The sequence below is a fragment of the Periplaneta americana genome, chromosome 3 (assembly GCF_040183065.1).
Source record: "Periplaneta americana isolate PAMFEO1 chromosome 3, P.americana_PAMFEO1_priV1, whole genome shotgun sequence".
NCBI classification, from domain to species: Eukaryota; Metazoa; Arthropoda; class Insecta; order Blattodea; family Blattidae; genus Periplaneta; species Periplaneta americana.
Genome location: NC_091119.1, coordinates 141,791,580 through 141,803,595, shown reverse-complemented (window position 1 = coordinate 141,803,595; position 12,016 = coordinate 141,791,580). Strand labels below are relative to the sequence as shown.

Here is a 12,016-nt window from a genome sequence, read left to right as displayed (position 1 = left end):
GGGTTAATGTAACTTTGCCTTCCAGGTGCCTCAACCTCAGAAGTGGGTTACAACTAAGCCACTGCCAGGAGAGAAGACCAGAAATGTCGAAAAGACAACCTGGTGGCATTGGTTAAAAAAAACTTTTCGGTTGCAGTTTTCGTGTTGTGTTGTAATTGATGAATTAAATTTGTACAAATATTTGGTTTGGCAGTCATTGTTTGTTATGTTTTGAAAATGCACAATGTAACTTTTCGTAGAAATGTTATAGTTGTATCGCATTTTCATTTGTTTACCTTTTATTGGTTGCGCTTCTTAATTTGCACGGTTATGATTCTTTTGTAAGCTGTTTGTTGTATGTTTGGATTTTCTTCAGTTTGCTAGATGGCATTATGCTTTTCCACACTAACTTTTTGATTGAAGTGTTAACAGCTTCATTACCTGATAACAAGTTACCTGGTTGAGGTTTTTTCTGGGTTTCCCCTCAACCATTAAGAGTGAGTGCTGTGTAACTTGCAGCGCTGGACCCTCGAATCCATTTTGCTAGCATTATCACCATGTCATTCAGATGCGAGATAACCATAGCAGTTGATAAGCGTCGTAAAATAATCAATTAAAAATCATCATCAAACAAGTATAAGGCACAAGGCCCGTTATGGTCTCAGTGAGTCATTCTCGGTCCACCTTTTTTTTTGGGGGGGGGGATGGCTAAAGATCTCTTCCCTTGGGGACGGTATTGAAGCATGGGTTTTGGAAGTCTATTACGATTCATTCATTGGACATTGTTTTTCCACTGCAGCTGGTGCTACTGTGTTCATAAACTAATTAAAAAAATAATCTAATAAACTAATGATTATTGCTGTATGACTATCGGCTTGTGTGGTTTTTTTTTAATAATGATAGTGTAAATTTACAGCAGCCATTTGTGTGGATTTTGAATTCATGTGTTCCAAGTGAAGTAGATCAAGCTGGCAAAAAAAGAGAAGGGTAAGGTACAAATTGCGACAATTCCGAGCAAATAAATGCAAAAAGTGATCAGTTTAAACAACTTAAATTTTTAGGAAGATTGTGTGTACCATAAAATATTATGGTCATTTAAATCCATAAGAAATTTCATGATCATTTAAATAGAATGTCCCCAGAACGTTTTCTGTATAAACTGAAAGGAGAAGGAGATGTAGGATGCCCAAGGAAAAGATTGAACAAATCGCGGGTGCTCGTGTAAAGGGGGTTAAGTCTGAAATTGGCTAAAATGAGTTAAGTACAGATTTTAACTTCCCACAGTTACTTCTTTCTTGTGTTAAAGCGGTTATGTGATTCTTCCATCAATGATGGAGTTGCAATGCTCCAATATTTTGTGACGAAGGTGAGACAAGTTTACATTCTTTTTACACATATCAGGTGTTAATGTTTGAAATGGGTTAAGTTGACTTGACTCTGTTAGTACTGTGGAATTGTATTTGTATGGGAGGTTATGTTTATTTATCTCCTTTAACTGATTTATAAAGAGTTATGATTCGTGACAGGAGGAAATTACAGCAAAATAATATCAAGAGAACTAGTAGATGCTACAATATGTTTACAGCTATATGAAGCATAGAGGTTGGACACGCTGTTTGCTTGTAGAGTGCGGAACTAATGTTGCGTGAATAGAAATTTCGTTATTGTTTCGGTTAAGTGTTTTCTGTCACTAGTTCGAAGTGTTGTGAAATTCTGCTTAGCTTAATATGTTTAGTAGAGGAAAGAAGATAATATCAGTGATCATTAATTCAAATGATGAGAATGAATCAGAGGATGAACATCAATATAAATGTTCTGAACTACTGCAGGCCTGATGTGCTACGACTTTTACATCTTCCTCCACAAACACGGGTATTGTGTGTAAATGTGTTTTTGTTTTGCATTATTGTGTGAGTGTTGGTCATTCAGATAGGTTCACAGTATAAGAAGAGCTAGACTGTTAATGGCTTAAATGCAAGAACAGCACATTGGAACAAACCAACTAACCAACCAACTATAATACAGAAACGAGGCCAGATATTTTCTTACCATTCTGTAAAATAAATCATTCACAATACATTTCCTACTTTCTTTTGGAGAAACCTCGTTTCATATATTCCGCTCATATTTTTCTATCCATTCTGCGAAACCGGCTTTATGAGATCAAAACATTAAAAATATCATATGCAGGATCATATGCCTCTGCTGTCCACACCTGTGGAGTAATGGTCAGTGCGTCTGGCCGCGAAATCAGGTGGCTCAGGTTCGAATCCCGGTTGGGACAAGTTACCTGGTTGAGGTTTTTTCCAGGGTTTTCCAATACGAGGAAATGCTGGATAACTTTCAGTGCTGGACCGTGGACTCATCTCACCGGTGTTATCACCTTCATTTCATTCAGACACTAAATAACCTGAGATGTTGATACAGCGTCGTAAAATAACCCAATAAAATAAATCATAACTGCCCCACGTCTTTAACTCAGCAAAAGGATTTTTATGTAACACCCCTTGTGACTATGTTATCAATAGACAGTTTCCTGTAATTTAACCTGCAAGATCTCCAGATATTAATCCTGGGGATTGTTGGTTATGGGACTGTCTAAAGAAAAGAGTATTTCTGATCAGATCTACGATAATTAATCAGTTTAAGGAATCTACAAATGTAACAGATATTCCAGAACATGAGCTAAGAGCTGCTGTTTAGATCGTTGAAGAGAGGCTTTTAGGTGTACAAGAGGAAACTGATGAACACAAATATTTTCGATGAGGCTATGGTGGTGGATGCTGCAGTAAAATATCCCTGTTCTTGTGTAATAAGGTAGTGTCAAAATTTGTAAGATTGTATAGAAAATAAATGTGATATGAACAGTATTAAAATTACCTCCTAATTTTGAATAGGTAACCTTACATAATAGAAAACAAGAGATTTGTTGTTTTTAAAATTCAGTTTTTAAGTTAAAAATGTTATAAATAAATACCTAACTTATTAAAAATTAAGCCAAATTAATTAGATGCATCTAAAATCTTCAGGAAAATCTTCCTCCCCCTCCCCTCTTGCGTTCGTTATTTGTTATAACTATGCTGATGTAGAGAATGTCTTGTAGAATGTTGGTGGATCAAATACGAGTATTCAATGTGTTCTTTGATGTTAGTGTTAGTGATCAGGAATATACAGTGGGCTATAGGCGTATGCCTATATTTTGAATTGCAGAATAGAGCTATAATGAGGACCAAATAGGAAATGGTAGATTGTAACAAGTTCAAGGATTATAAAGAATGTATTTTAAAAATACGATATTTATTCAGAAAAATATCATACGATGTTCATTTCACACTTATGATTTGTGTTGAATTTTTATTTATTTTATTCATTTTCTTATCTACAAAAGTCAACAAAAATAGTACAACAATTATTCTTATTCTTACCAATCTGTAGACAGCAGATTTTTCGTTCTTAATTTAGAGACATATGATAATATGAATTTGAACATCATGGGGTTCTGGTAACATTGTCAGCAACAGTGGTTTTATAAGTTAGGAAATTTTTACAGCGTGTGAAAGGCAAGATGCTATAAAAAGAGACTCCCCAACCTTTTAATGAAACAAGTTTTGTAGAAAAGTTTGGTAAATAAATATGGAAATAGATGAGAGAATCAGTTGCGAGAGTGTTTGATGTGATATGATCTTTCAGTTTTTAAAAACCAAAATTAGTAGCTACTAGAATGATTAGTTTTGGATAAAATTGAAGCCGAAATAATAAATTTATAACAAATAAAAATGTATTTTATGGGTATGTCAGGTTGGGTGTCCTTGATTTGCATTATGTATCTAAAAAAAAATCTAAGTTTGGTATGGTACTGTCAAAGCAGATTCCGTTATTAAGAACTTTGATTTTTTTTTTTTAACTCTGTGAAGAAGAAATAAACGCATTTTGGGTTCTCTTTATAAGCAGTGTCAGTATGTTATATCACATTATTGCTGCATACTACACGGCATCATGTTTTATGTAAACTCGTGTTGTAAAAGTATGTTCAAAATTCATACAGGAATGAACGAGAAATACATTTACAACATTTCAGAATTAAAGATTTGTAATTTTATTTATAGTATAAGCGTAAGGTCTAAATAATTTATTTCAAAATTTAATATAATACTGGAGAAGTCTTATTTTTTCTTTCTTTATTTGTTTGTTTGTTTTTTTTTTTTGAATAGTAATACTTTAATGGTTCTTTGTCTGAAAAATACTTTTGCATATTACTGACACATGCAGACAAAATTAGTTTTTGCTTTTATAGATCAACAGTGAAAACAAAACGTTAACATGGTTGCTTTGTATAAATGCCAACACTTACAGAAAACACGAGTTATTATTTCTAAAATACATTGATGTCAGGTACATCAGTGGTTCTCAAGATAAAATCAAAATAGAAAAGGCCAACAGCATTTTTTTTATTTAGTAATGTATTGTTATTGATCTTTCATCCAGAGAATTGCAGAAATTTTCATACTTAATTTCTATGGTATTGGTACCTATCTGTTTTTATTATTTGGCTTTTTATTAGATTTGGAATAGAGGAAAGTGTACAGCATTAATTTACAAGATAACGACATTTCAATACATTGAAATTAATTTACTCATACCCTAAAAAATACTTGTTTGTTTTGTATTAAATGATACAGTTTACGATTGCAGTAATTTTTAAAAATGAATTACTGTTCTTAAAATCTGAGAACCAGTGAAGTGAATTGTATGTATTTATTTACTTCACAGATGTCCCTGTGGTGAACACTGTTTGAAATTTGCTTTCATAAAAGTTGTATTACAACTCGAAATTTCATTTTCTGCTTTGAATATTGAGAACACATTATACATTTCGGTTTGTCATATGTAGAATACTTTCCAGATATTCATTGCCCAATTAACCTCAAAACAGCAAATTTACCGTTATAAATTTCGGAACAGTTTATGATTAAAAAAATTCCCAAACTGAGTCCAAGTCAATGTTTGTACAACATCCTCTGTACACAGAACATTGCGACCACTACCGCTAATAAAAAATGACCTGTTAGTGACAATCTAATTCTTCTTCAGGTACAGTCTTGGCAAGATTGCACAATAATAGGTCCTACAACAATACTGCACGTTCATCAGCTGCCATTAAAAAAAATTAAGTCTTCGATGTCATTAAAGAAGACATAACTCTTCTTTGTAAATGAGTTCAAAATATTTGAATCAGTGGGTAACTGTAGAAGAGTTCAGTTTTTTTGTGTTGTTGGCAGGAGTTGTAGAGACTTTACGATGGACACACGTTTTAACATCGCTGTATTCTTCAACTTAGAGCTAGGAGAGGTTCATATAAATCTTTTGACACTGATGGTGGAGATGATGTTTTGACCTTCTTCAGTTTCTGCTTGCTAAATTTATCTTGATAAAGAGCGAGTTTCAGCTTGTTGCTCGAAGGCTTTTTCTCTGCTTTTGTCTCCTGTTCAGTGGGCGGTATAACTGTTGTATCTTCAGGTGTTTCACGATCATCATTATCCAGCATCGTCAATTGTTCGATGATGTTCTTCGGCTTAGTTATCACTGGTGCTTCACCTCCATCATCATGCCTGCTAGCATTTTTATTAACATAGACTACAACATACTCGGAGAAAGAGGATTTTGTGGGTGTATTAATGTCTGCAAAATCACGGAAGTTGGCGAAGAAATCGCTTCCACGATGATGTTGAGGTCTGGGGTTGGTTGGTCCTCCACTGTAGAAAGCTGGTCTACCATGACCGTTGTGGTAGTAAGGGCTGTAGAATTGGTTGCTACCTCTACCACCATAGTCTCCATCTCTGTTGTCATCGTCATTGTAGAAAGTTCCTCCACGGATGACTCCGAAGTTGCCAGACCCCAGCAGATTGCTGGTACTGCTTTCAGCAGCAGCTGTTGCATGCAAGTAGGAATTATCCCTGAAGGTTCCTCCGCCGAAGTTGATGGGCTGGAAGCTGTTGTGCTGAGGTCTGAGCAAAGCTGGCCGCTGACTGTGGGCTGGTTCCTGGAAGATAGAAGGGCGGGAGTGCCCCAGAGGGGGAGGGAAGATGGGAGCAAATGAAGGGAAGAAGTGTTGTCCCATGCTGACCACGTCGTCCTGGTTCTGGACAGGCCTCTCTTGAGTTTCTTCATTGGACTCAGAGCCGCTGCTGGCTGGCTTTTCCTCTGGCTCCAGGTACATGTCGCTGTCGTCCTCGTAGTCGTCTTCTTCACTGGCGGCTGGTGTTATATCAGACGAATTGCTGGCTTCTCGTCTCGTGCGTGCTAAAGTGCTGACACCTGTTCCATTGTCAGCCTGTAGCTCATCTTCAGAGCGTGCTGATACTGAAGGATCCTGGTGATACAGAAGCAATGTGCATGGTTAGCTCAGACATGAGAAAATTTATATATGATTCTATTTCATACAATTAAATGTTTGAATAGTTACAAATGGTCATCAGGAATGTATTTAGAAGTTTTTTTGTATTAGTTACTAGAGTCGACGGCAATTCGGAAGGCGGTAGTCTGCTAGCGTTTGCATCGAGAGAGACAGATAGAGAGAGCAAGGCAGCGTACAACATTGCCACATCGTACTTCACATGCATGTGCAATACAGATGGCGCAGAAGAGAATTTAAATTATCAAAAGACAATAATGACCTTAGCCGTTGATTACTGTAAGCATGACACCAAAGAAATCCTCTTTCCTTCACTAACAATATTCTTTGCACAGTTCTCAATCCCACACAACATGCTTCTGCAGTCGTTTCTTGTGCGTTGGCAACGTAGCAGCCAGCATCAAGATGGCTGGCAGCATTCTGCTCGTCAACATTTTTATAATAATTATACACCTTAAACACTATTTTCCGCGCCTGCCTGTGCAATACTTGTCTCTTTACAGTCTCTTCTTCCATTTATTTATCTTACACACACACAGTAAATGTTAGTTTTACTTATTCAATGTATTGAAACACTCACACGTGAACAAACGAACTCGAGAAGTACTTGTTATAGACTGACTCCGATTGGTTCTACTGTAGAAGCTTGTGACGTCACATTTCAGAAATGCTACGGCGCACTAGAAGCTGACCACCTTCCGAAATGCCGTTTAGTCTAATGAAGCATGAAGTAATTAAAACTGAAACAAGTTGACATTTATAAAAGTGTATCTTCAGTTCAGTCAAACCTGTCTAAAAGATCACACCTATTGAGAGACCACTCCTCCTAAAGACTGATTTTTTAAAGAACTGAATTAAAGATCCATAAAACCAATGTAAATCACACCCCTTTTAAGAGACTACCTCTCTCTCCGACCAGTGATTGAATAGCCATTTTCTTAATTTTACCCCTTTTAAAAGACCATACTGTATTTTAAAAATTTACAATTTAGTATTTTATTACATTACAGTAGCCTAAATAAATTCCAAGAAATTCGGTACAGTACTAGAAGTTAAAATGATGTTTGATAAAGTTGTTAAGTGGTACCGTATTCACGTTGACTGCCCATTTCTGTCCTTAATCCCTTAAGAAATGTTGAGTATTGCTAGGAAAAAGGTACTATGACCATTTGCAAAAGGCTTCCGAGGTATGACAAAGGGTTATTTGCACTGATGTTTAACAGTTTCTTGGAAGGTAAGATTTCTCATGCCGTATGACTGTTTTACTTTTCGTTTTGTACAAGAAAAAACAAATTGTTACTTGTTAATTACAGTACAATAATTTATTTTTTCTTCCTCCTACCTATTAGACAAATCCAGTGATTAACCCACCGATGACGAGGTTGAAGTCAAGAGAGAATTTCAACCCAAAAAAAAGTCACTAAAAGAAGCTTATGTAATATTGAGCTAATTCAACAATCGGCACCACTGAAAGACTGTATCAATGGAGAACATGCAAATAAACTTTTTAACATGTTAAAGGATAGTTTTGAAAATTAGATTGTAAAAACAAAATCTAAAAAAATTAAGCAGAGTTCAATTTATGATTTTGTGAAGCGGAGTATGTAATGAATCAAAGGAGAAAATTGTAAAAATAACGTACAATAAGAAATAAAGTTCTTATCTTAAGCTTTTATTCTTAGCAATATTCCCCATGTTTTTATTTGATTAACATAGGAACGTTTTAACCAATTATTTGTGTAAAAAGAACTCCCCCTATTGAGAGACCACCCCTCTGAAAGAACAATTTTTCATGGAACCAGCAGTGGTCGTTTAATAAAGGTTTTACTGTACCTTCAGAGGATTTATATGTTTACGTGTGAAAGTTATGTGAACAATTTGAAGCTGTGGTATCGAGCATCGAATCTCGTAAATATAAATTCTCGTCTATCGAAAAATTGTTATTTTTCCGATTGTTAAATCCAAATTGTTTGCTCTTTCTTATAATTTTTAGCACTCGTTTGATCGCCTCTGTGTTCTCGTGGTTACCATGTTGGCCATTGGATTCGATGCTCAAAGGTTCAAAACCGATCTTGGGCAGTGAAATCCTTAGAATGATTTCCTTTGGGAGGAAGGTAAAATATTGTGAGTCTAATATCGTAAAATAACCCTGTCTCTGATAAAGGCCTCCAGGCAAAATTTGTTTGCCGTTTTTCAACTACGTTGAATTTCGACCCTGAATAACCTCTGCAGTTGAAAGCATCGTTAAATAAAATGCTATTAACAATTACGTTGGCTTACTTTTAAAACCTCGTAACTTTGTTTGAAGAAACTGTACAGGAGAACAAAATAACATCCTTATTCTTTTCATCCCCAAGATAAAAGCTGTTATGCATTTATTATTTATTTATAAAATATAACAACATTTGTAGACTTAAGTGGTTTTGTCAGCACATTGAAAATTTACACAGATTTCACTCATAATCCAGCATTCGGAAAAAATTGGAGTTATAAGTTTTTAGAAGCAAGCCCATAATAAATTAATATGTCATAAATATTCTTACTTTACTCATATTGCTAATAGGGCCCAGAATTTGTCTAATTCGTCCCAACTCTACGAGTGCGGTTCATAGATGTTGCTAGTGCCAAAAAGCATTGACTACTTAGTTCACCAGAGACTAACCAGAGTGCATCACAGGCAGTGGGTTTACATTACACTCATAATGAATGATGATGGAGAGTTGTTGGGATGTCGCAAGAGAATCTAAGTATCTGGAGAAAACATGTGTTGCTTGGATCATGAATTTTCCAAACACATGTTATAAATTCAGGTGATCAGGATTTGAATCCAGGTCCTCTGTCTTTATAAGACAACACGCTAGCAATAAGCCACCTTGACGGTCTGTAACAAAATATAAGACTGGACATAAGGAAAGATTTTGATATATTTGGAACACATTAAGGTATTTCTCAATGATTTAGAGGTCTATGTTCATCTGTGTATAGGTTTGTGAGTATGATGGAAGTTTATTTATTAAGTATTTATTGCTACATACAATATAAAATAAATACATATTACTGATGTAGCACACACTCCCATTTGAGCAAGCTTGTGTTTGGGGACGGTTCCTATAAATAACTATTTTGTACTAAATGGAACATAACAGAATTTCAGTAAAATTACAAAACCAATACATTTATTACAAAACGGAGATAATTACGAAAATAAAAATAGAGAATCAAGTCAAGAACAGAATCTAAGTTGGAATGAATAAATAGTATATTGAAATTAAAAAAAAAAAAAAAAAAAAAAAAAAGAAAAAAAAAAAGGAAAAAGGAACATTATTACTAAGTAATTTGCTTAATTTTTTCCTTACATTTATTAAACTCAGAATAACCTAAGACAGGATTTATTATCAAAATAGAGTAGTATAACCTTAGCCCGTAACTCTGGCTATGATTTATTCCAGTGGTTGTGTAACATTTAGATTCAGCTAAAGGACATGTCAAATTTCTTCTGGTATGATAAACATGTTGTTTTTCTTGATATTTTTTTAGATTTTTATGATAATATTTTAATAACGTGTATTTATATATTTGTTCAATTTCAAAAACATTATGGTTTAAGTATAGTTTTAGATTTTCATAGTGTTCAACATGATGTGAAATTTTAGGATCTTTGCACCCTACGGTATCATAAGTATCATAATGTTTCTTCTCCATAATCAAGGAAGACAAAGAAGGGAGAGCATATCTGTTGAACTGTTAACAAAGAATTATTCTGTAGGTCTTTATAAATGTAGTACTAATAAACCTGTGTTATTTTAAGGGTATTTTGTTATTAAACTGGGAAGAACATAAATCAATTCTAAGGAAAAATAATAAATTTAAGTTTATGCAGTTGATAAGCACAATTTTAAAACCAAAATTTGCCGACACTCAGTGGCACATGTACAATTCTGCCACCCTTAAGCATCCAAAAATTTTACATCCTATTCTTTTTTAAATTTCTTTTCCTCCACTTTCAGCCTAGATAAACATTAGAATAAAAAAACAAGGATTGTAAATTTTAAGTTTATTTTTAAGGTGAGAATTGGAACTTCAAACTTACAATATATCAGTTTTGACTATCTCTCGCCTTACCTTCTGCTGATCGAACTGATTAATGATATCGGACAAGTCTATCCAAAATGTTGATGCCTCTAAAATGTTCCGCTCTCAGCTGAAGCTACAGAGCCTAAATCCGTCTCTGCAGACACTCTTTTTCATTATTTTAATGAAAAATAGCAGTGAATTATTTCTTAAAATTTCTTTAAAAATTGTCTAAAATTAATTATTTTAAATTATTTGTATTAAAGTACCTATAACTTACTATTTGAGCAAGGGTTAATTTTAAATACATGATTTATTTTTGAGAACCAAAATGTGATTTTAAATAACAGTCATTAGTACATTCATTGTTTTACAATCTGATTATCATTTCATCCACGTTTTACAATCTGATTATCATTTCATCCACGTTTTACAATCTGATTATCATTTGATCTACATTTTGTTAAGTCATAATAACTCTTATTATTTGAAAAAGGACCAAAAGCATTAATACGACGTCAGTTCATGCATTCATTTCATGATCTGGTGGAACAGAATATGATGAATAAAATTGTTGATGCAAACAGGTTTCCTTGGGGTACCTTGTTTTTCTTTTATTTTATGTTTTACCTATTACTATTTGTATTATTTCCATCCCAGACAGAGGATTTCATCCATCAACAGAACTTCAGGCATGTTGTAGAGTCTTCATATCTTGACCAACTAATTAAATTGAATACAGTTTAAAAGATACTAGAATACAAGATAATATGAATTAAATGAGCTACTTTAAGATATGATATGATATATAATATATTTATTCATCTATCATATATCTGTAAGACAGACCTGTACAATTCTGTATTAAGCTTACCTCAGATCTACCTTACTTTACAATTTTTAATCACCTATGCCAAGCCTCACAACTAAAAAAACAAAAACACACACACATATACACACTACAAGATCAATATAATACAGCATTACTTTTAACTTTCTCTTCCCATTTCATCTTCACTATCATTAAAAATTTGCCCAATTTATTTAACTCTCTTATATTAGTTAACGTAAAGAGGGGTGACTTTGAACGCCGAGGTGACTTTGAACAGTAATTTTACGCCTTTCTAAATTAAATGCTGTACCCAATTGCGATAAAACTGTTTAAGTAGTCAATAAACTAGTTCAGTTCTTTCGTAATAGGGTACAGCATTTAATTTAGAAAGGCGCAAAATTACTGTTCAAAGTCACCTCGGCGTTCAAAGTCACCCCACTTTACGGTATATATTTTCTTATATGGTACATATCTATTCATATTCAAAAATTTATTATTTATCCACTTTTTTCTTGTATTGTCTGTTTCTTGACATTCTAATAATATATTGAACGCGTCTTCTCCCATGCCGCAAAGGGGACAGATATCCTTCTCCATGGTACGCCTCCTGTTTTTCAATTTCCATATTCCTAGCCTCCACCAAGCTAAGCCCATTCTCACTTTCCTATTATTTATTCTGACATATTCTTCTTGTTCCCATGACCTTTTAATGCCCTTATAGT

At 34.1% G+C, this 12,016-nt stretch overlaps 1 protein-coding gene across 1 annotated transcript in view; it reads right to left on the bottom strand.

Annotated features, from left to right (window-relative positions):
• Nucleotides 1-3,255: 3,255 nt before the first annotated feature.
• The window catches only part of LOC138696574 (uncharacterized), a 262,429-nt gene continuing 253,668 nt past the window's right edge, over nt 3,256-12,016 (bottom strand). Inside the window, exon 5 of the mRNA XM_069821705.1 lies at nt 3,256-6,349. Within this exon, the coding sequence (XP_069677806.1) occupies nt 5,309-6,349 (1,041 nt within the window). The 3' untranslated portion in view covers nt 3,256-5,308. The remainder of the gene's footprint in view (nt 6,350-12,016) is intronic.